Raw genomic sequence first — 23,821 nt, forward strand, 5'->3', positions numbered from 1 at the left:
CTTTTTTGTATCTCTTTCATTTAAGATATTGTGGGTATGTTTGAACTGGTTAGTGGCTCCAATGGGTTTCTGGATTTGTATTTTGGTCTGAGTTGGGTTAGTTCCTTTTAATACAACTCATTGTTATCTGGGCCTGCTGATTTACCTGCCCATGGGTTTTCCCTTTGTACTTCAGTTTTTTTCGTCAACCTCTGGTTGTTCGGTTCTTTTCTTGTGCTGCTATGGCAGTTATTTATTTACTGTGTTATTTATTTTTTTTAGTTCATAGTTACTTCTATTCTGCGTCTGCTTTAGGTCCTCCCTCAACCAGAATAATTTGGCTTTCGTTTACCCTGTCACATCACACTGTCTGATTTTGTACCCTGCATTGATACTTGGTATTAGTGCTGAGTTTTGGGTAGTGGTGCATCAATGACCCAAAATCACAATTAGAAATGTTGTTGCTGCTTAAATATTAAGTTAAAAAACATAAAACTCATATTGCCAACTTGTGCCAATCATCCTGTAAAAGAGTTCATTTACATCTAATTAAGGACCCGTAAGATGTAAGATTCCATAGTAAATATGAAATCAACCTTACGGACCTTTGGGTTATTTTAACCAGAAGATTGGAACTTTTTATTGCAGGGATTATGTAACACTTGTATTAAGTGGGAGACAAGAGAAGAGAGACTCACCTTTAAAACATTTAAGAAGATTTATTTCTAAACAATTTTAAACAAGACTAACTCTAAACTAAATGATGAATGGATCTGGTGTGGATGAGACTTGAGATGAATGGTGTATTTGTGAGTGATGTTACAATCAGAACTCTCGTATCCGGAGAAGCAAGCCTGAATGATGTTGTGATGTTTTGCTTTTAGCTATGATCGGAGTTTGATCGTAGTTTCATAAACACATGAGATGCCATATTTGTCGCTCCACACATACCCTTGAGATGAGACCTCCGTATAGATCCAGACTGCCAGGTCCTCAGACCCTCCTTTGGCACCGGAGCCGGTGAAACAGCATCAGCAGTACGACAAACTAGTCTTTGGATTGCCTCCAGGTAAAAAGCGACAGTTGGTTGACAGCGTCAGATGGACCCCCCTTGGGTCAGTGAGTTCAGCTTTTATTCTGAAAGGAACCGTTGCTTGGTGGGTAAAATGTAACAGAATTTATCCAGCTTGTTGGTTCTTGGCTTAAAAAGGAAGTCCGGATGGCTGGTCCGATACTTCTCTTAGCATGCGGTGAACTACAGTGAACAGTAGAGAACTCAGAGAACTGATGAGAACTGAACTAAGATGGTGTGGGACTGGTTTAATTAAGCTGGATGTTTTGATTTCTGGTCGAATCAAAGTTGGACAGATTTATAAACACCACAGAGATTATGCCACGCTTCAGAAAGGAAGGTTCTGATTGGATGAGTAAACAATGTGTCATGCGTTTACATTACATGTAGTCAGAATGTCTAGTGCAGCTAAATTAAAGTCATATTACTTATTAAACGTACTAATCATAACATTGTCATTTCACAGATTGGTCAACATTATATTACTGACTAACACTTTGTTTGATTAGCTTTATTAAAAATAGAGTTCTTTGATTTATTAAAATGAAAGAATCCTTTCTTCATTCTTCTCTTGAGCTGGAAAGGAAGCAGTTTAGAAGCGAATGCATGACCTTGAGGCCGTCTCATGCAGCTTTGTACTGTCAGAGGCATCTGTGGAGAGAGGGTAAATAACCTTCGGTGGAATGGCACCTCCGTCACGTTACAATCCAATGTCTTTAGAAAAAAGAGTTGCACTGCACGCCAGTTCATAATTAATGACCTCAAGTCGTTTTACTGCATTTTGCTGATGAGTTTAACACTTATCAGGTCAAGGTCAAGTTAAGTTAAAGTCCCATAGTTGTAACACACAGGTGTGTGGTGAAAATTGTTCTCCACATTTGACTCATCCCCATGGGGAGAGGTGAGATGTAGACACAGCTGCGCTCAGGAACTATTTGGTTGTTTAATTCCCTCAATCCAACCCCTTAAAGCTGAGTGTCAAGCAGGGAAGCATCCGGTCCCCTTTTTAAAGTCTTTGGTATGACCTGATCTCCTAATCTCAGGGGGGATACTCTACCACTAGGCCACTGAGCTGGCTGACTTCAGTACTCCAAGAGCACCACAATACTTCACAGGTGGTAGTTTAGCTTCCACTTTCTGCTCACTAAAAAGTTCTTCTGGGTCCTTGTGGTCTTGCCTGTATGTCCCACATATAGTCTCCCTGTAGTTTCAGCAGCAGCAGGTGCTCCTGACTCTGTTGATGGTGATTAGGACCAAGCAGATTACCATCCTTAATCTTGGCAGCTGCTTCTTCTCCTCCCTGCTACTTCTGCTGGTGCCTGGCTGTCCACTAATAACCTTATTACAGAGATGGGATCAACACACACACACACACACACACACACACACACACACACACACACACACACACACACACACACACACGTACCTGCAGGTACCCGCACTCTGTCACAAAGCAGGCCCATCACTTTCTGACTCCACATGATTAACAGACCCACAGCCTCAATCAGTCAAATGACAAGTTCACAGAACAACCACATTTAACTTGTTATGCTTTTTTTTTCTTATTACCGTGTCCTGTCTGGCTGTGAAGCAAACAGAATTGATGTCTGAACGCTGGTAACAAGCCTTACAGATTTACTCTCAGGTGGAGCATCAAAGCGTCTGCTTTTAATGTCACGCCTGATACTTTAAACTTTATTGTTATTGTTTTTGAATGCTTTGTAATTCCGACCAGACACGGAGTCAGAGGTGAAAGAGAAAGGAAAAACAAAAGGTGGGGAGAGAGGGGGGAAGGGGGTGGGGGGTTCCACAAAAATAAACAAAAATGAACAAGAGTCTGCTTCTAGACCTGCAGAAAGAGACAAGAAAAAAAGCAAAAAAAACAAAACAAAAAAAAAGGGACACAACAACAATACAACATCAAGCTATCACTGCATCAACTTGATGAAGAAATACATAATCAACATTGTTTAACTGAACAATCACACGATAATAAATCACAGTGCATTAAGTGCCCACCATACTCTTAAGACATGTGTTGAACGTGCCCAAGCCCATACTTTTGAGAGCACCATGTGAGCACCTGTGTGTGTACACGCGCTTGTTTATGTAAGGTTTCTCTATAGGAGCGTCCAATAGAGAGTGTGAGGGACCACAGATCTGCCCCCCAAAGATGCGTAAGAGATGGGGGAGCTCCAAGTCCCAGAGATCCAGGCGCTGCCCCAGAACACAGGAACCCCAAGGAGACTGCAACCAGAAAGGCCCCCGCCCCCCTCGAGAGGCACAGAGGATCGTCCCGGGGGGCCAAAAACCAGCAGCCGGCAGAGTCCCGGGAGATATCAGCGGCAAGCCCACAGGCCCGCTCGCAGCCTCCCACCCCCTAGCCGGCTGAGCCCAGGACCCAGCAACCCGGGACCCAGGGGCGACCACCCCCGCCGGGGACCCAGCAGAGTCCAGGGACCCAGACCCCACCAGGCCGCCACCGGGATTGATCAGGCAGACGCCAAAAATCTTAAACCCCCTGACCCGGGAGCCACGAACACTCAAGCAGACCAAGGCACCACACCCCACACCAGGTGTGGCATGGGGAGGGGAGACGAAGATCTATATCATCAAAAGAAGTCCCAGGAGAGGGGAGGAGTCAAAGGCCCCACCTGACATATACAGTCATACACAAACACAGTCACACACTCCCTCCTTCATGTTCACACATGCATATACAACCAAAGACTTACAAAAATGCACGCCGGACACCCACTCGTGCTCCCCATACACACCCTATTCACTCTGGTCCCGGTACTGCTGCACATGGGTTACAACCATCACCAGTTACCAGAGTTTGACCCTTTCTGCTGGGGTGCTGATGAGCAGGCTCCCCCGCCCAACGCTGAGCACAGCAACCCACCACCCCAGACCCCAATCAGATGGCCAGATCTCCCTCCTAGCCTCCAGCCCCAGGAAGCCAAGCAACAACAGAGGTGTGCTAAGACCCCTAGTCTCCCCCCACCTGCTCCAATATAGTGTTGTGTGTTGATGAGGTGTATTCCATGGCTGTGGTGAGCGGGCAGTGCGGGCATTGCCTGGCCTATGCCAGCTGATGCCACCGCACCACCCCACTTGCACCCACAGCCCTCGGTGTCTAAGTGCAGTTTAAAATTGGAAGTGGGCACCAGCACTCGGGAGGAGGATGAGAAATCTCCCTGCCAAGTGCCGTTGAATGTGTTCACTCCCAAGGCCCTAAATGTGTGTTTGTGTGGAATGTCGTCGGTGGAAGTGTATAAGGTGCAAATAAAATTGGGGGGCAGGCTGCCACAGGAATGCGGAAATGGGGTCCATACCCGCACTCCCTGACTTGTCCACCCCCCAAGGTCCTATGTGCATGTTTGTGTGATGATGTCAGGGAGCAGGAGGAGAGAAATATGCAGGGATGGGGAGGAATGGCTGGTTGGGCTTAGCACCTCTGTTGTCAAACCGCCACCCAGGGCATGGAGATCCCAGCCCATCCTGCCAGGGCCCAAAGCAGCAGCATTACAGAGCCCCATGGAGCACGAGGGCACCAACCCAGCCCCACGCCAGCAGAATATCTCTGCCCATCCCTGCATTTGCAGAACTTCCAGAATATATAAGACATAGGACATCCAGGTAAGGTTGGGTCCTCCCCCTCCTGGACCTCCCCGTCCCCTGTGATGGGACAGCAGAGGAGCCAAGGTCTACCCGAGGCCCCTGAACCTGGGCCAGGCACTGCTGCATGTTCCTGCCTTCTTCCCAGCAGCATACATGTCAGGACCCGACCCCCAAGGACCCGCCCAGATCCCCACACGGGGCCGGCCACCCCAACACCCCGAGCCCCCAGGCCCCCACCCAGACCCGCACAGAGGCAATGCAGCTGCCAGGCAGTGGCCCATGGCCGCCGCCAAGACCTCCAAGGGTCCCCACTCACAACCACCAGTAGTCCACCCCCCGAGGCAACCCAAGCACCTCCAGAGGGGGGCAATGGCCCCCCAGTCCCAGACATCCCCTGTGAACCCACCCCCAGGGAACATCCGGATACTCCAGACTCAGACCCTCCACCCCCCCACCCACATCATCCCGCAGGACAAAATCAATGGTCCCCCATCATCGCCATGTGATGGAACCGATCAAAGGAGCCCAGAGAGATTGATTTGAAGTGGAAGCAGAGGCTAAATCAAGTGTAATATGATCTAACAAAAGATTTCTATACTGGTTAATGCAGAGAGTTTCTCTATTTTTCCAATTCAAGAGGATAGTTTTCTTAGCGATGCATATGGCAATCAGAACCACGTGAACCAAAGATGTTTCAATCGGGACATCGTCCAGGTTTCCCAGTAAACAAAGAGAGGGGGTGGTTGGGATATGACATTTCAGAGACTTTGGCAGGTCTTCACATACTCTACCCCAAAATTCCTGGACAGGTGGACAGGACCACAGTGTGTGAATGTATTTGTCAGGAATGTTGTTTGTGCAGTGTGTACAGGTGTCAGACGACACAAACCCCATCTTGAACATCCAGTGACCTGTATAGTGTACTCTGTGTAGAATTTTGTACTGAATTAATAGTAAATTGGAGTGTCTGATAATTTTAAAAGTTTTTAAACAAGTTTGGGACCAGAAGTTCTGGTCAAAGCTGACTGATAGATCCACCTCCCATTTTTCAATAGGGATTGCTATTCTATCGTGTATTTTGGTCAGTTACTTTAGACAGTAGTTTGGGGGTTTGAGATTATAGAAGTCTAATACCCTTGGTGGTGTTTGTAATTCTATTTTATTGAGCTTAAATTTTTGTTTGACTACAGATTTAATTTGGTGGTATTCTAAAAAGCTATTGTTATCTATTCCAAAATGGGACACTATTCTATTAAATTGGATGAAGTCCAATCCTTCATATATGTGTTCCAGGTATAGGATTCCTTTATTTTTCCAGTCCGGAAGGTTCATCATTTTATTATTTTGCAAAATATCAGGATTATTCCAGATAGGTGTGCGTCTGCATGATACTAGCGAAGACTCTGTCATTTTAAGATACTCCCACCATGCTGTCAGATAGGTACTGACACTAATACTTTTGAAGCCTTCATGTTTTCTTATGCTTGAGCTAATAAATGGTAAGTCTGAAAGCTCTATCGTATTGCAAAGTGTCTGTTCTATATCTACCCAGGACTCATCTAGTGGGTTATCTTGCAACCATCTCTGTATATATTGCAGCCTGTTGGCTAAGAAATAATAATAAAAGTTGGGTAAATCCAGTCCTCCTCTGTCATTGGTCTTCTGAAGAGTTTTTAAGCTAATTCGTGGAGGTTTATCCTGCCAAAGAAATTTTGGTAATTGAGGAGTCCAGAGATCTAAACCAGTCAGCTGGTGGTTTGTTTAGGATCATTGAAAATAAGTAATTTATTCTGGGTAAGACCATCATTTTAATTGTAGCAACTCTCCCCATGAGTGATATTGGTAAGGATTTCCATCTTGCAAGATCATCTTCCACTTTCTTTAAAAGTGGAATGTAGTTTAGTTTGGTTAGATCTGCTAACTTGGGAGAGACATTAATTCCCAGGTATGTGATATTCCCTGAATCCAATTGTGTGTTAAGTAAATTGACAAAAGAGAAATTAAATGGTAGAACTGTGGATTTTAACCTGTTTAAAGAGTAATCTGAAACTTCTGAAAAAGAGTTTATCAGTTCTATTGAATGAGAGAGAGATGATTGAGAATTCCGGAGAAAGAGTAAAACATCATTTGCATAAAGACTTATCTTATGTTCTATTTTCTTACACTTTATCCCTTTAATACCTGTTGTATGCCCAATTGCTGCTGCTAGTGGTTCAATAAAGATAGCAAACAGTGAGGGGGAGAGTGGGCATCCCTGCCTGGTCCCCCTGTGAAGACAGAAGCTAGCTGATATTTGGTCGTTCGTCCTGACACGTGCTGTTGGTGAACTGTATAATGTTTGTAGCCAGTTTATGAAGAAGTTCCCAAACCCAAATTTATGTAAAGTTGCAAATAAGATCTTCCAGTTGACTCTATCAAAAGCCTTTTCTGCATCTAGAGATAATATACTAGTTTCTATGTTTCTACTGTAAGAGAAATCTATCAAATTAAGTAATCTACGCGAGTTTCTGGATGACTCTACTTGTTATGCTTCAAATATGATCGTTCATTCTGAGGTTAACCCTCTCAGACTCAAAAGAAGTTTTGATAAAAGGACGAACAACTAAGTCCTTCAGGGGAACTTCTGAGTTAAAAAATGCTCATGAAATACATACTTGGGGTAACCAGGTAGGTTTTAACGTTGCAAATCTGCTGGTGCCTATCTCCAGCGGTCAATGGGCAATCAGGCGGGGTACACCCTGGACAGAGAGCCAGTCCATCGCAGGGCAATACAGAGAAACACAGGACAAACAATCATCCACACACACACCTAAGGACAATTTAGACAGACCAATAAACCTAACAGTCATGTTTTTGGACTGTGGGAGGAAGCCAGAGTACCCGGAGAGAACCCAGGCATGGACAGGGAGAACATGCAAACTCCATGCAGAAAGATCCCAGGCCAGGAAGCGAACCCAGGACCTTCTTGCTGCAAGGCAACAGCTCTAACCACTGCGCCAGCCGAAAGATCTTATTATAGATGGAAAACAGTATCTTAGTATTGTCAGTGTTGGAGCCGATAAGACCGGAATACTATGGAGTCCTTATAGAGAGAAATCTGAGCCGTGTATTAGTCCTTATGAATAGTGAGGCCAGTTTTCCTATATAGCTTTTCTAGCATGGGACCACTACTTGAGACCACTGCAAATGTATTAAAAATATGAGTGAAGGCCCTCTTTAACAAACGCCTGAGAAATGGTTCTTTAATGCTGTTTAGGATTTTTTTAGGAAACATACAAAAATAAACATAGATTTGGTTTCTGAAGCATTACAGACATTTTAATATTTAGCCAATTTATTTCTCTTTGTTCCAGGGGAAAAGAAAGACGGGGCCAATGTGGAGATGCAGCCACTCAAAGAGGACGGAGAACCTGAAAAGAAGAAAAAAAAGCTACCAAAGAAAGAGAAATCCGTCCTGCAGGGGAAGCTGACCAAGCTGGCTGTACAGATTGGCAAAGCAGGTACAAATATAGAATCTACCCATCAGTGGCGCCCCCAAGGGGTAGCCGGGGCACTCCCTAGAAAATTACTGGCCACACCAATGGACAACAATGTCCTTTAATGAATCATATTAATGTTCACATCGTGGAGGAATCAAGGACGACATAAAGGTAGGTTTCATTCACATCTTCAGTCATGTCAACACTGAGCTCTTCTGCTCTGTGTCGCTAAAAGCAAATGCAGTGTCAGCTCAACAAATATAAAAATGTTTGTCACAATTCTACAATTTTAATAAGCAAGGCAAACTAGATTATTACTGAATATTCCTGGGGTCTGATGATTTCATGGACGCTGCACACCGGGGTTGTACCCTCTTAGAGAATAATAAACTGCATTCAAATAAGGCAAAATAGTTTAATAAAAATCAGAAAGCAGAACTAAAAGAGGTTGTTGTGACTTCCACTGTAAGTTATTCTGTACTTTCCTTGTTGTTATGCCTTACTGTTGGTTTCTTGTGGAGAAATAAGTAAAAGAAGTATTCTCCAGAGCAAATTTCTCTTGTTTTGGGAACCTTCTGTTCCACCTTATAACACAAACAGTAATTCACCCATGCACACACATATTTACACGCTACTATCAACTTTGTGTGTATGATCCAACTTCGCTTGTCATCTAGAACCTTCTTGCGCTGATCCGTGAACAGCCATGAAACTCACAGAGCATTAGTGATAAAGTAATGTTCTGCTTTGAAAAATGGCCTGCAGTAACTACATTTGACCACAGTATGTTGTTCTTAATAACTGCACCGTTAACCAAAGGAACAGGGAATAATTCAAAACAAGTCATGGAAAGCAGCTACTGACACAAAGTAGCTTGAATTGTACTTCCAAAAGTATTGGTTTGTCTATGTTGTCTTTGGCAGCCAAATAACTTTGAAAGGCCATAGATAGGCACGTCTGTATTTCAGGTGCTTCTAAGCTCCAACCTTTCTTCCTTCTTCTTATAGGTTACTTCCTGTGTCCATTTTCCCCAAATGTAAAACCAGAGGTTTTCTGGGTCCAGGACCATATTTGCACCATTCACACTTTCAGTGTAACCATCTCAAAGGACAGAAGAGAAGGCTTTTAGATGGCAGGGGACGCATCTTCTAGAAATACCATTTATTTAAACTCTAAATACTTCCACACCCTGAATAAGTGAGAATCAACACCAGCATATTTATTCTGTTTCCAGGGCTGTTCATGTCAACCCTCACAGTCGTCATTCTCATCAATCGCTTCCTGATCGATACCTTTTGGATTCAGGGCCTTCCTTGGACTGCAGAGTGTGTTCCTATGTATGTGCAATTGCTGGTCAAGTTCTTCATCATTGGTGTGACGGTGCTAGTGGTGGCCGTGCCTGAAGGTCTACCCCTGGCTGTCACCATCTCTCTTGCATATTCAGTAAAGGTATGATTCTATTGTCATATACATACCATACTTGTATCTACATACTACATTGCACAGCATGCCAAGCTAAACTCGACACAGATTTCTTAATCCATGGCTCTTGATTTGTGGTATGTCTATACCAGGGTCAGCAACATTTTCCAATCAAAGAGCTATAATTAGCCATTTCCCACAGTAAAGAAAACACTGGTCATTTTGAAAGAATTATCCTGACGCATGCAGATGCGTTGACATTTTAACCATTCCCATCAGAACATCTGAGCATTATACACTGTGCTCAGTGCAGATCGCTGTCATCGCACATGTAAGGTGGACAGTGAGCTGAAGATGTGGAGAGGGGCTAGGAGCACGTTGGTCATAGGCAGCAGCAGAATCAGAGCCACGCGGGAAGATTCCTCCTACTGAAGCAAGTGTTTTCCAAACCCTGTATCTCAGAGAGACTTGTCTCTTAGAAAATGTTCCTGATTATGAAACTTTGGCTGAATAGCACTTGTTCCTGTCTCCAATGTGGCGACACATCCATGAACCTGTCTGAGGAAAGGTCCAGAATCTCATTTCCTCTTCAGCTCAGAAAGCTCCTTTAGAGACATCTGATTACGCGCAAGCAGGTGACCTGTCATTTCAGGTCTTTATCCTTTTTGTTTAGATTTAAAAAAATGACAATCTTTACATGTATAATTGGCATACAGATAAACAATGAATGCAGTAAAATAAAATACATTTTAATTAAATATTCATTATTTTACAAGCAGAGAGCCGCATCAGATGGATGAAAGAGCCAAATGCGGGTCCACAGCCACGGGTTGCCGACCCCGTTCTATACCATACCATACCGCACCATACCACACCATACCATACCATACCACACCAAACCATACCATACCATACCACACCATACCACACCAAACCATACCATACCATACCACACCATACCACATCATACCATACCATACCATACCACACCATACCACATCATACCATACCATACCACACCACACCACACCACACCATACCATACCATACCACACCATACCACACCAAACCATACCATACCATACCACACCACACCACACCACACCATACCATACCATACCACACCTCACCACACCATACCATACCACACCACACCATACCGTACAACACCATACCATACCGCACCATACCACACCATACCATACCACACCATACCATACCATACCGCACCGCACCATACCATACCACACCATACCATTCCGCACCATACCACACCATACCATACCATACCATACCACACCAAACCATACCATACCATACCATACCACACCATACCACACCAAACCATACCATACCATACCATACCATACCACACCATACCACATCATACCATACCATACCATACCACACCATACCACATCATACCACACCACACCATACCATATCATACCATACCATACCACACCATACCTCACCAAGCCATACCATACCATACCATACCATACCATACCACACCTCACCACACCACACCACACCATACCATACCATACCATACCATACCACACCACACCATACCGTACAACACCATACCATACCATACCGCACCATACCATACCACACCATACCATACCATACCATACCATACCGCACCATACCATTCCACACCATACCACACCACACCACACCACACCACACCATACCACACCATACCATACCATACCATACAAAACCATACTATACCACACTACACCACACCATACCATACCATGCTATTGTAGCAACATGAATGGCCTCATTTGTGACCCAAAGGTCACACTTCCTCAGCTGGGTCAAGCTGTCCTGGCTGCACTTATATCTACAGATTATTCATTACAGGAGACGCAAAGTCTGCTGTAAACCATCTTTAATCTGAAATGCCTTACCATATCTTGACTTCCTTTGCCTCTACAACAAGACAAGAATTTTATCACGCTCCAGAAAAATCATTTATAATAAACTATTTTTACTCTTTTTTACTAATTGCCACCGTAAGTTCTTTAAGCCTGGCATTGATCTTTTTATTAGCACATACAGAATAAGAGATAATTTGACCTCTCAAATAGCATTTAAGAGTCTCCCACAGCAGAGAATATGAAACAGAATCATCCCGATTAAAGAACAAGAACTCCTCAATAGAGCTTGAAATACATTCACAACATTCTTTATCAGCCAAAAGGAGAGAATTAAATCTCCTAAGTGGAGGACTACGTTTATAGGTAGAGAGTTGAACATCTAATAGCAGAGGAGAGTGATCAGATATTACAATACCAGAATAGTCAGAATTAGTAACACATGAATTGAGAGTTCTGTCGCTGAAAAAATAATCAATCCTGGAATAAGATTGGTGGACCTGGGAGAAAAACGAAAATTTTTTATTGTAGGGTTGCGAAGTCTCCATGGATCAGCAAGGTCATTCTGTATCATAAAATCTGAAAATGTTTTAGACATAGATGATGGAGTCAATTTACGAGGACCAGAACGATCCAAGCTTGGAACAAAAACACAATTCAGATCACCACCATAAATAAGCAAATATGTATTCAGAAAGGGGATGTTACTTAGTAATCTATTAGCGAATTCAGCATCATCAAAATTCGGGGCATATAAGTTTACCAACAAAACCTTATTCTGCATTAGGGTGCCAGCAACAATGATGTATCTACCGTTCCCGTCAGTGATAACATTGGTAGAAGAGAATTGGACTTTCTTATTGATGAGAATGGCCACTCCTCTAGCTTTCGAATTAAAATTTGAATGAAAAACCTGACCTACCCAAGGACAATATAACCTATGTTGATCCTTAATACGGAGATGAGTCTCCTGTAAAAATGCTATGTCAGAATTCAGACGTTTCAAGTGAGTAAAAACCTTAGATCTCTTAACAGGGTTACCCATACCTCTGATATTCCAACTAATAAACCTAAGAGGCATACCTGACCCAGCAATGCTGGGGTCTATATTACCATTAACCATTCATAAAAAGGAGAAAGAAAAAGACAAAACCAAGATGCAGGTGGCCATGAAGAGCCAAATGGAACAGCCCCCCCCCCAACCCCCCCCCCCCCCCCCCCCCCAACACAAACACACCCCAAGTCTCCACAAAACGAAACAAAGGAGACAGCAGTGTACCCCAAAGTAGCAAAAATGGTTCACAGAAGTGATTGGACTAACTGGCGTCTAAATACAAAATAAAGGCGAGAGAGGGAACAAGAGAGAGAGAGAAAAAAAACCACAACCTCTCACCAACTTCCCTACAGTATAACAGTGTGCGCTCAACAACATACCACCTAGTCCTATGAACTCTAGAGTATAACATATAATTCAGTATCATTAGTTAACAATGAAAATAAAAGGAACCAGCACACCAACAGTATAATAACTGGCACAGCGGTCTAAGAAAACAATGCACAGGTGGCGTTAAACCTAACGAGAGCGTGAGCACTTAATTACATTACAGCATCAAACTAAGGGGCTATCGAGGCTCACCCAGTGATCAAAGTTTTAACATAATCACTGGCCTCCTCTGCTGAGACAATGTCCCTCTCGACACCCTTATATGTGATGTGGAGTCGTCCTGGATGAAGCAGGCCGTACCGGACGCCTTCAATGCCACAGTGTTGCTGCCTGACCGTGTTGAATGCAGCACGAGCCTGTGCCATCCTGACGGTGTAGTCGGGGAAGACTGAGATGGTTTGGTCTCCAACTTTAATCTGTCGGCGTTCTCTAGCACGTCGTAAAATGTCAACACAGTCAGTGTGGAAGTGAAACCTGCATACAATAGCTCGTGGACGGTCGCCAGGTTTAGGTGCAGGCTGGAGGGTCCTGTGTGAACGATCCAAAAGCAGCTCCTTCCCCAGGTCGAATGCTTCTTTTAGCAAGGAGGCTACGGCAGCAGTGGTGGACGTGTCAGGGCCCTATGGTACTCCTAATATCCTAACATTGCTGCGCCGCGACCTGGACTCCAAGTCTTCACACTTGTTCTCCAGCTTGGCTACATGAGCAGTGAGGCTCTTGATAGTATTTTTCATCTCAGCAACATCATCAGAGCAGTCAGTCAGTGCATGCTCCATCTCCTTGACCGTACCTTTTAGCTCGGACATGGTAGAGTCATTGGCAGCTTTATCGATCGCCAGCTGCGTCTTCACCGCCTGCAGGTCGAACTTAATGGTGGACAAAGCATCACACAGAGAGTCCTGAAGTTCCTTTTTAAAAATGTCAGCAATATCATTCCTCAACGAAGCAAGCAACTCAACCTTGAGAGCCTCGATATCAGGATTAGCTTGGCACAAGGGAAACTTTGCAGGAGACGACGGCTCACTTGAGGGTGTGGCCGCAGTTTGCAAACCAAGCTTCAGTTGTGTTTGAGTAGTATTGCAGGTTTTAACATTTTTTGCTGCCATTTTATGCCGAGCCGATTAAAACGTCTCAACAAAATAATTCAAAAATCAAAATTAGGACAAGAAATATGGTCAAAAAAAGCGCAAATTAATAACAATTTAGTCCAAGTCGGCGGGAGCTCTTAGACTTGCGTCCTACTCCATCCTCAGCCGGAAGCCAATTCAGGGATGGGATTTCTTGATGAAATCTCCGGCAAAACGCTTTAAAACTGGTGAGGAGAAGCGAGACAGTTCGAAACAGTAGGAAGCAGAGAAGCGTGTGCATAGGTGGAATGATTCTTGGCGGTTTAAAGAAGACGGGAGGCACAGAGAATGGCCGTGTTCGAGTTGAGCAGCGGCTCACCTGGAAAACAGACGAGAGCAGACGGACGCAGCAGGGGGAGTGGCTGAAAGCCGGACAGATTTCCCTGCATGTGTAGCTCGGGGGTGATGACGGCCGAAGATATCGCGTTAGCGTTCACACTTGTTCAATTTTCAATATTAATTCTGGTGCCTGTTAGCAGCTGAAACACATCCTCACGTGCTTGTGGATATCATATATTCTATATGAAATCATGACTGTAATAATAACTAAAGGTTATCAGCTGTAGATTTAGTGTGCTCATAGGAAACGCGACAAAAGAACACAAAACACATTTCTCTTTATGGCCTATATAGTTGTCATCATCAACATAACATGATTCACAGAATACATGTGACCAACTAACATTTCATGTTCTATCACCGGATGTTTGGATCAAAATATGAACCAATCAGATCTTAGATCAGATGAGAGCCTGGTGTTTCCCGTCATGCCCTAGGTTTTGCAGCCGGTGGAGAGCAACTGCAGCACCTTGCTCCAAAATCTGTGGCCGCCTTGATCTCACGAGGTTATCGTTGCCTACGTATGCATGACGTCAGAGCAAGTCGGCGTCAAGTCGGACACAAATCTAACCAGCATGAACTGCTCGCCGATCACCACTGGTCTAATCTGCGCAGAACTGGGTTATCTCGAACACAGCCAATGGCTCGAGTACAGCAAAGCGGAGTTGGTGATGTACTGTGTTGTATGCCAGAAGTATGTGACGACAAAATCGAGTTTTGTTGAGGGAACAAACAAATTCAAACTTGAATACGTTATTATGTTTGTGAATGTGTACAAAATAAAGGTTTATTACATTTAAAATGGTTCAGTTGTTATTTTGACTCGCTTTGGCAGCTGACCAGCGGGGCCGGTAGATTCTTGGCGGGGCCGGTAAACATTCAGAGTTACCGGCCCGGCTGGCCGGTTTGTTTTGAAGTTAATGTCCACCCCTGTCAGACCCTCCACCCCATCACCCACATCATCCCGCAGGACAATATCAATGACCCCCCATCTTCGCTATGTGATGGAACCATACAAAGGAGCCCAGAGAGATTGATTTGAAGTGGAAGCAGAGGCTGTATCAAGTGTTATATGATCTAATAAAGATTTCTATACTGGTTAATGCAAAGAGTATCTCTATGTTTCCAATTCATGAGGATAGTTTTCTTAGCGATGCATATGGCAGTCAGAACCATGTGAACCAAAGATGTTTCAATTGGGACATCGTCCAGGTTTCCCAGTAAACAAAGAGTGGGGGAAGTTGGGATATGGCATTTCAGACACTTTGACAGGTCTTCACATACTCTACCCCAAAATTCCTGGACAGGTGGACAGGACCACAGTGCGTGAATGGAATTGTACAGGTGTCAGATGACAGAAACCCATCCATCCATCCATTTTCTGAACCCGCTTTTGTCCACGCAGGGTCGCGGGGGGTGGGGGGGGGTGGGGGTGGGGGGGGGGATGGGGGATGGTGCCTATCTCCAGCGGTCAATGGGCAATCAGGCGGAGTACACCCTGGACAGAGAGCCAGTCCATCGCAGGGCAACACAGAGACACACAGGACAAACAATCATGCACACACACTCACGCCTAAGGACAATTTAGACAGACCAATCAACCTAACAGTCATGTTTTTGGACTGTGGGAGGAAGCCGGAGCACCCGGAGAGAACCCACACATGCACAGGGAGAACATGCAAACTCCATGCAGAAAGATCCCAACTTCAGCCTCTTTAGAATAGTCTTGGACCTTCTTAATTTTAGAGATGTGTGTAGCTAGCTCAAAAAATATTTCTCAGGGTTTGATTTAATCTTTTGGCAGAAAATGATGAAGGACAACAACTTGGTACGTCACCTGGACGCTTGTGAGACAATGGGGAATGCAACAGCCATCTGCTCTGACAAGACGGGAACATTGACCATGAACCGAATGACGGTGGTGCAGGTCTACTTCGCTGGGCAGCTATACAAAAAGGTGCCAGAGCCTGACCTCATCCCTGCCAAGATCCTAGACCTGCTCACCCTTGGCATTGGGGTCAATTGTGCCTACACCACCAAGATCATGGTGAGCATAAATCATAGACATTTTATTCAGATAGCTATGGGGGTGTATTTAGTTCAGTCTGTTTTCCTGAAGTCGGACATATTTTTGGGGATTTCAACTGATGACTGGCTGGATGAATTATCAGTATGCACAATACTTTAGAGGAAAGTCCTAGTACCTGCCTGGTACACTGAGAAATACAATGCTGGCCCACTTAAAGCTATGATTGCATGATGTGAATAAATATTCTTTCTGCTTCCTGCAGCCACCAGAGAGAGATGGGGGCCTTTCCCGCCAGGTCGGAAACAAGACAGAATGTGCCTTATTGGGATTCAGCCTTGACCTTCACCGAGACTACCAGGCCATTCGAAATGAAATCCCTGAAGAGAAACTTTTTAAAGTATACACCTTCAACTCCGTTAGGAAGTCTATGAGCACTGTGCTGAAGAACAGTGATGGCAGCTACCGAATGTTCAGCAAAGGAGCTTCTGAGATTCTGCTGAAGAAGTAGGTTCACTGCTTCTGCTGAGGTAGCTCTGAGCTCCATCAGATACGGACCACATGAATGTCATCTGGTTTCAGGTGCTGTAAGATCATGACAGCAAGCGGTGAGGCCAAGTTTTTCAAACCCAAGGATCGAGATGAGCTGGTGAAGAAGGTGATTGAACCAATGGCATCAGAGGGGCTGAGGACCATCTGCCTGGCCTACAGAGAATTCCCCGCAACTGAAGGAGAGCCTGACTGGGACAATGAAGCAGAAATTCTTGCTGGACTCATATGTATTGCTGTGGTTGGCATTGAGGACCCTGTAAGACCTGAGGTATGTTTTGTATCCAGTAAAGAGCACATTCAGATACTGGGCTGTAGGAATCAAAAAAGCCGTTAGTGTACTTGTTAGTACCTTTTATTAGTAGCTTTTGGAGATCAGTCTGTTACTGCTGGTAGCAGCCCTGGGGCCTCATTTACAAACTGCACTAATGCACAGATCTGTGCTTATTTCATGCATATGTAACCCTGGACGCAGTTAGATAACTTAAGATCAGGAATGTTTAGATAGACCAGCAGCTAGGCTCGGCAGGATTACAATAGGAACTAAGGTGGGTGCAAAAGGAAACGGCAGGAGGCAGGAAATGAGCAAAAATAGAAAATATTTAGTTAGAAAAATGTGAAGTGAGAATACAGTTTTAACAATGCAACACTCAGATCAACAACTCTGAGCCGGCCCAAAAAATAAACAAAATAAAACCCCAGTCTTATTTTGGACTCAATAGTTGAGTTGTCCTTTTAGTCATTAGTCAAGTCAAAGTGTCTTTCAGTTTCAGTTCTTTCTGGTTCAGTGGTTTGAGTTGTTTGAGTTGTTACCACTTGGTGTTCACATTCGGTGAGAAGAGTGATGGGTCTTCAATCAAAGTGTCTTTGGGTTCTGGGCAAAGGCTCACCATCTCCATCCGGAGAGAATCCAGGAATCCGATCCAGTTCTTAATCGGCAAGGATAAAAACTTAGCCTGCACAATAATAATGAAATTATTGTACATAACTAAAACTCAATTTCTATTTCTTTTCACAGCTATAGCTTAATTTTGTATCTCCAGTTCTTATATTACAACAGCAATAAAATACATGCATGTTTTCTTCTTAGTTCAACTCAAAATACCTCAAGTTTTTTTGTTCCAAAGCATAACATGGAATACATACAACTCAACAATCTCATCAAGTAGTATGGGTTTTATACCAACGCTATTCTTTTAAATGTATCCTTTAAATCGGTAAAACCCTACCTGGGTTACCAGGATTAACATTTACAAAAGGACTTTTGTAAACGTTCACACAGTAAACTATTAGAAGTACATTTAACATTCAACAAACATTACATTCAGTCAAAATAAAGAGTGCAAAAAGAACTAAAAGTGCTTCCATAAATCAGTGGGTTAACCAAAATAAAGTTTTCACTGCTTTTGAACAGAAAAATCCACCCTCGGTTCGGCGGTAACATAATGCTAAGTTTAGCATGAAGCTAGCATGTTTTCTAGGCTAACAATTGATTTTACCCAAAAAATAACTATTTTGGTTAAAAAAAAATAGCCGTGTCAAACTACTGGTGCTAAAAACCCCATGACCGACAGATATCTGACATTGTGGATTGGCTGATGTTGTGTTATTTTGTAATCACAATGTTTACAAGGATTCTAGGCTGCTTTGCTTATTCAGGGGGAAACCCCCCCCCCCCCGAATTCCGGAATCTGCTTTGCCTTTAGCAAACTTTAGTATCAGTATTTGTGTTCCGGGAACGTTTGATGTACAAATTAAGCACGGGTCTCTGGGTTTGGTTACGTCCTTGTTAACGCCAGATTCCATTGCAGAGCTGATTCAGTCGGCCAGTTGCTACATGCTGGCATCTTCTAAATTATTCTTAGTGTTCATTATTCCTATTGATTCTGGGACGGCAAGTAATCTATAAGCATGCATTAGTTCTTCATAAATTTAATTATCTCCATTTCTTCTTATGGTTTGCTTGACTTTTTTGTTCCCACCAGGTTCCAGAAGCCATCAGAAAGTGCCAGCATGCCGGGATTACTGTCCGTATGGTAACCGGAGACAATATCAATACCGCCCGAGCCATCGCTACCAAATGTGGCATCCTTCATCCTGGAGACGACTTCTTGTGTTTGGAAGGAAAAGAGTTCAATCGTCGGATCCGTAACGAGCTGGGCGAGGTCAGATACAACGGGAGACAGATTTGTGTAAAGCTAAGGTTAAGTTCATAGCTCTTCCTTGCAAATCAAATACATATATTTGGCATCTCACTGGCTCTTCAGATTGAACAGGAGCGTATTGATAAGATTTGGCCCAAACTGAGAGTTCTGGCTCGATCATCCCCAACGGACAAACACACTTTGGTCAAAGGTAGGGGCTCAGTCAGATCGAAGGGTCACACAGAGCAAGCTCAACTAAGATCTCCTTCCACATCTGCTTTCCCTCACCTTTGTCTGTCCGCTGTGTTCTCAGGTATCATTGACAGCACAGTCCTGGAGCAGAGGCAGGTCGTCGCTGTAACAGGAGACGGAACAAATGATGGTCCTGCCCTCAAAAAAGCAGACGTTGGCTTTGCTATGGTAACCTCCATCACTGATTACACCAAGCACACATTTCTGTAGAGTCAATAGGTAACAGTGAAGAAAATGTGAGGTTTATAATAGATTCAATGTACACCGTGATCTTCAGGGCATCGCAGGGACGGATGTAGCGAAGGAGGCGTCTGACATCATCCTGACAGATGACAATTTTACCAGCATTGTCAAGGCCGTAATGTGGGGCAGAAACGTCTACGACAGCATCTCAAAGTTTCTACAGTTTCAGCTTACGGTCAACGTAGTTGCTGTCACCGTGGCCTTCACTGGAGCTTGCATTATTCAGGTCAGATTCACTTCAACACGTCAGCTGTCTACAGCTAGCATGGACCCAGCCACCAAATCTATTAAACAGTCCCTCCAGCTTTTCACAGACATTTTCATGATTGCTGAGACCCAAAATGTCTGATCTACGTTCCAATCAAAGTTATGATGTTTAAAACTACGTTCCATACAACGCCAAGAAAAAAGATCGAATGGAACTAGCTGCTTGTGTTCCACGTTTCTCTGTGTTTATTTCCAGGATTCTCCTCTAAAAGCCGTGCAGATGTTATGGGTCAACCTCATCATGGACACCTTCGCCTCTCTGGCTCTGGCCACTGAGCCACCCACTGAGGCCCTGCTGCTCAGGAACCCATACGGCCGCAAGAAGCCGCTCATTTCCCGGACTATGATGAAGAACATTCTGGGACATGCAATCTACCAGATGACAGTGATCTTCACTCTACTCTTCGTTGGTGAGTCAGAACACCGCGTCCTCAAGGCCTGACCATAGAGCTGTTTAGTGAAACCACAGATCAGGAAGTGCTGTTGAAATGGTGTTCTTCCTGAAAGATTCCGGTGGTATGCTTTAGTCAACGTTAATGAAACAGATCACACCCATGCCGTCATTCTCTCTCTGTCACAGGTGAACGGCTATTAGACATCGACTCTGGCAGAAACGCTCCTCTCCACTCTCCGCCATCAGAGCACTTCACTATTGTGTTCAACACATTTGTCCTCATGCAGATCTTCAACGAGCTCAATGCACGTAAAATTCATGGAGAGCGTAATGTCTTTGAAGGCGTTTTCAACAACCCCATCTTCTGCTCCATCATCCTGGGAACGCTTGTTGTGCAGGTAACCTTCCGGCAGGTTTTTGATTTTCAGATAAAAGCTTCCTCTGACACTGCTCTGTTTCTCTTGCAGGTGTTGATTGTGCAGTTAGGGGGTAAACCATTCAGCTGTGCATCCCTCACGATTGAGCAGTGGCTGTGGTGTGTCGTCCTGGGAGTTGGCAGTCTTCTATGGGGACAGGTCAAGAAAAAGAAATACGTTCAAATTTTAATTTTAAAACTAACAGAGAAAATGGAGCTGCTGGCCACTACAAGAACATCGTTTGACATTCTAGCGAGACTCATGTCATGTTTTACTAGACCCCGTAATAACCTTCTAGACTATATTACAAAAACGGGAAGTGAGTGGTGCTAAAGTGTCTTTTAGCAGCAGCCTGTTGTCATCTTTGAAAAACAACCAGATCAGGTGGTGTGAGGATGTCGTCTTTGACTGGTGTGTAATGGTTGTTCATTCCCAGCTGGTGTCCAGCATTCCAACCAGCTGGCTCAAGTTCCTGAAAACTGCAGGTCACGGCACACAGCAGGAGGAGATCCCGGAGGAGGAGCTGGAGGAGATGAAGGATCAAGATGAGATCGATCATGCCGAGATGGAGCTCAGGAGGGGCCAGGTGCTCTGGTGCCGAGGCCTGAACCGCATCCAAACACAGGTGTGGCTTAAAAATGAAAGACCACAGTTCTCAACACCATGTCTTCATGGGTGCTTGGACTACTCCCTTTATTCAGCAGCAAGCCAGGCTGCACTAGGCCGGATTCAGCTTGCCTAAAGGGCTGCAGCTAGATTCTCGACAGGCACCAGAAGGCGGTATCATATCACGCCTGCCCTGGTTACTTTACATCGGCTCCCATATTTGCTTCAGAATATGATTTAAGACGCGTCTTTGTTTTTAAGTCCCTGCAGGGTAGTGCGACTAGAGGAGGCAGGGCCCAAATCTGCAGAATGGCCTTCCACTCGAGGTTAGACAAGCACGTTGTAATCAAAAATATAATAACGGCCAAAAATGTAACAAATTTGACCTTTTAAATGTAATAATAATGTAACACCTTGGCCATAATGTAATAAAAAACGTGAACCAATAACATAATAGAGGTGGCGCCTCAAGGGATAAACCATCAACATCAACCATCACCTTTCCTGGAGGGGCCACCCGATAGGATAGTGGGAGGGTTTTGTCATTTATTTCCAAAAAATATGTATTTGCTTCTTCTTCTCTGACTGTATGGCGGGCTGCCCCGTTGAATGATTTCCGTAGCAATGAAGCCTTCATGTTGTCTGTTGCTCTAAGTGGTCCTAGCCCTGTCTAATTTCATGTGGAGACCTTTCGAAAGACAACCGAAGATTCCGCCCCACCACTGAGCTCTTGTCAGTGGGTCATGGCCACACTATATTTTTACATATATAGGATGTATTGTTCCAGTGTTGTAGATGAAAACTCCCTTTTTTAAGAGAAAAACTTCAAACCAGCATTAAAAAGAACCAGAGTCAGTAAAGAAATGAGCCAAGCGAGACAGACATTTAATCTGGACTTAATTTAGTTGAGATTTGAAGTCAGAATGAACACAAACCAGAAGAAGACTTGGATGTAAATTAACTAAAATGTCTCTTTCATGGGTCCTGAGTTACGTTTCTCTTTTGTCTTTTAGATCCGTGTGGTGAATGCCTTCAGAGACAGCGTGTCTCCATACGAAGGTCTGGAGACACCCGAGTCTCGCAGCTCCATTCACAACTTTATGAATCACCCTGAGTTTCGGATTGACGACTCAGAAACTAAAATTCCTCTGATTGATGAGAACGAGGATGAGGATGAGCCCCCCACTAAACGAAACTCTGTCATCCCTCCACCTCTTACTGGACTCTCCAACTTGCCCTCTCTCCCATCCTCACCCAACCAGAACAACAACGCCTTGGACCGCATCATACCATTGCATAGAGATGACTCGAGGTCTGGTTTAATCCCACCCAACTCAGCAGGGCTGCCGCCGTGTCCGGGAAGCCCCCTGCACAGTCTGGAGACGTCGCTCTGAATCCCTCCCCCCCACACACCTCCACTTTGTGTTGTGAGGGTTCAAAAACCTGGTCTAAAGGGACTGATTGGTTTTAGAGTCCAGGAGGCAGAAAAGTCTCCAGACCTGATTTGTGGTGTTGTTCAGAGACTTCCTGTTTCTTTTTCAGTAGACACGAACTCTGCAGTTGTTGTTTAGGAAAAGTGTTTGTGAAGTGAGTTTGTTATGTGGACATAATGTGATGATGTAGTCGGAGTTTCTTTAAATACTCACGTTCTCAGCCTGTTAGCTGGCAATTGGAGCTGCTAGTGCTGAGTTTACTGAAATGTTTAGTTCAGCTTGAATGACGGCAGGTTTCTAGAGACAGAGGGTGTTTCTCAATGCCAAGGAACCTCGCCTTGATGTCTTGGCCCCGCCCCGGTTGCCTAGGAGATACGTCATTGGGAGCCGCCAAGATGTGTTCCAATGTTCATGTTCTACCGAGGCGTGTGTTCTCCGTTTGTTAGCCGTTTAGCTAGCTGAGCAAGGATACACGGGAGGTGTCTTGTAGCCTAACCTTGGTCAAAAATGACCCGCAATACACCGCAGTATTTTCAAAAAGACGGCGGATCAGAAGCCGGCAGCTACTTCGGGGACAATTTTCAAGTTTAAAAGTAAGTCAGCTAATTTAAAATGTATTTTTTTGATCCAAAGAAGTTATCTATTGTTGGTTAGTTGCTTATTAGTTGCAGCTTCGGTGGCTAGTGGGTAGTAACTCACTTATTTTTTAATTTAATAAATGTATACACAATTAAAAAGTAAAAGGCTCGTTGTATATTTATACTGAAACTAATACGTATAAAATATAAAGTTATCTCGCGTGTCACGTGACGTTAGGTGACCACCGTGGAAACCGCGGTCACGTAATGCAAGTCTGTTCCATTTTACCGTTTTCTTTAACCAAGGAAGGACAGTGTCCTCATAAGCAACGTGCCTGGCCTCGCAAGACATCGCCTCACAAGGCCAGGCGCCTTGACATTGAGAAACACCCCATGTTTGTTAAGTCTTCTATACAGTATCTTATATTTTTTTAACTTTTAGGTTGTTGCTATTTGAAAAGACGGAAAACAAATTCTAAAAAGTGCTTCATAATCCACATTTGCTGACATAATTAGATAAAACATCTTGTGACGG

At 44.2% G+C, this 23,821-nt stretch overlaps 1 protein-coding gene across 1 annotated transcript in view; it reads left to right on the forward strand.

The window, feature by feature from the left end:
- LOC107396072 (plasma membrane calcium-transporting ATPase 1) overlaps positions 1 to 23,305 on the forward strand; it is a 76,951-nt gene extending 53,646 nt beyond the window's left edge. The window contains exons 8-21 of the mRNA XM_015975601.3: positions 8,032 to 8,178; positions 9,392 to 9,606; positions 16,183 to 16,425; positions 16,670 to 16,911; positions 16,987 to 17,224; positions 18,939 to 19,118; positions 19,221 to 19,308; positions 19,411 to 19,517; positions 19,627 to 19,818; positions 20,056 to 20,269; positions 20,440 to 20,651; positions 20,721 to 20,828; positions 21,106 to 21,294; positions 22,289 to 23,305. Of these exons, the coding sequence (XP_015831087.1) occupies positions 8,032 to 8,178; positions 9,392 to 9,606; positions 16,183 to 16,425; positions 16,670 to 16,911; positions 16,987 to 17,224; positions 18,939 to 19,118; positions 19,221 to 19,308; positions 19,411 to 19,517; positions 19,627 to 19,818; positions 20,056 to 20,269; positions 20,440 to 20,651; positions 20,721 to 20,828; positions 21,106 to 21,294; positions 22,289 to 22,669 (2,756 nt within the window). The 3' untranslated portion in view covers positions 22,670 to 23,305. The remainder of the gene's footprint in view (positions 1 to 8,031; positions 8,179 to 9,391; positions 9,607 to 16,182; positions 16,426 to 16,669; positions 16,912 to 16,986; positions 17,225 to 18,938; positions 19,119 to 19,220; positions 19,309 to 19,410; positions 19,518 to 19,626; positions 19,819 to 20,055; positions 20,270 to 20,439; positions 20,652 to 20,720; positions 20,829 to 21,105; positions 21,295 to 22,288) is intronic.
- Positions 23,306 to 23,821: the final 516 nt, after the last annotated feature.

The sequence above is a fragment of the Nothobranchius furzeri genome, chromosome 14 (assembly GCF_043380555.1).
Source record: "Nothobranchius furzeri strain GRZ-AD chromosome 14, NfurGRZ-RIMD1, whole genome shotgun sequence".
Taxonomy (NCBI): Eukaryota; Metazoa; Chordata; class Actinopteri; order Cyprinodontiformes; family Nothobranchiidae; genus Nothobranchius; species Nothobranchius furzeri.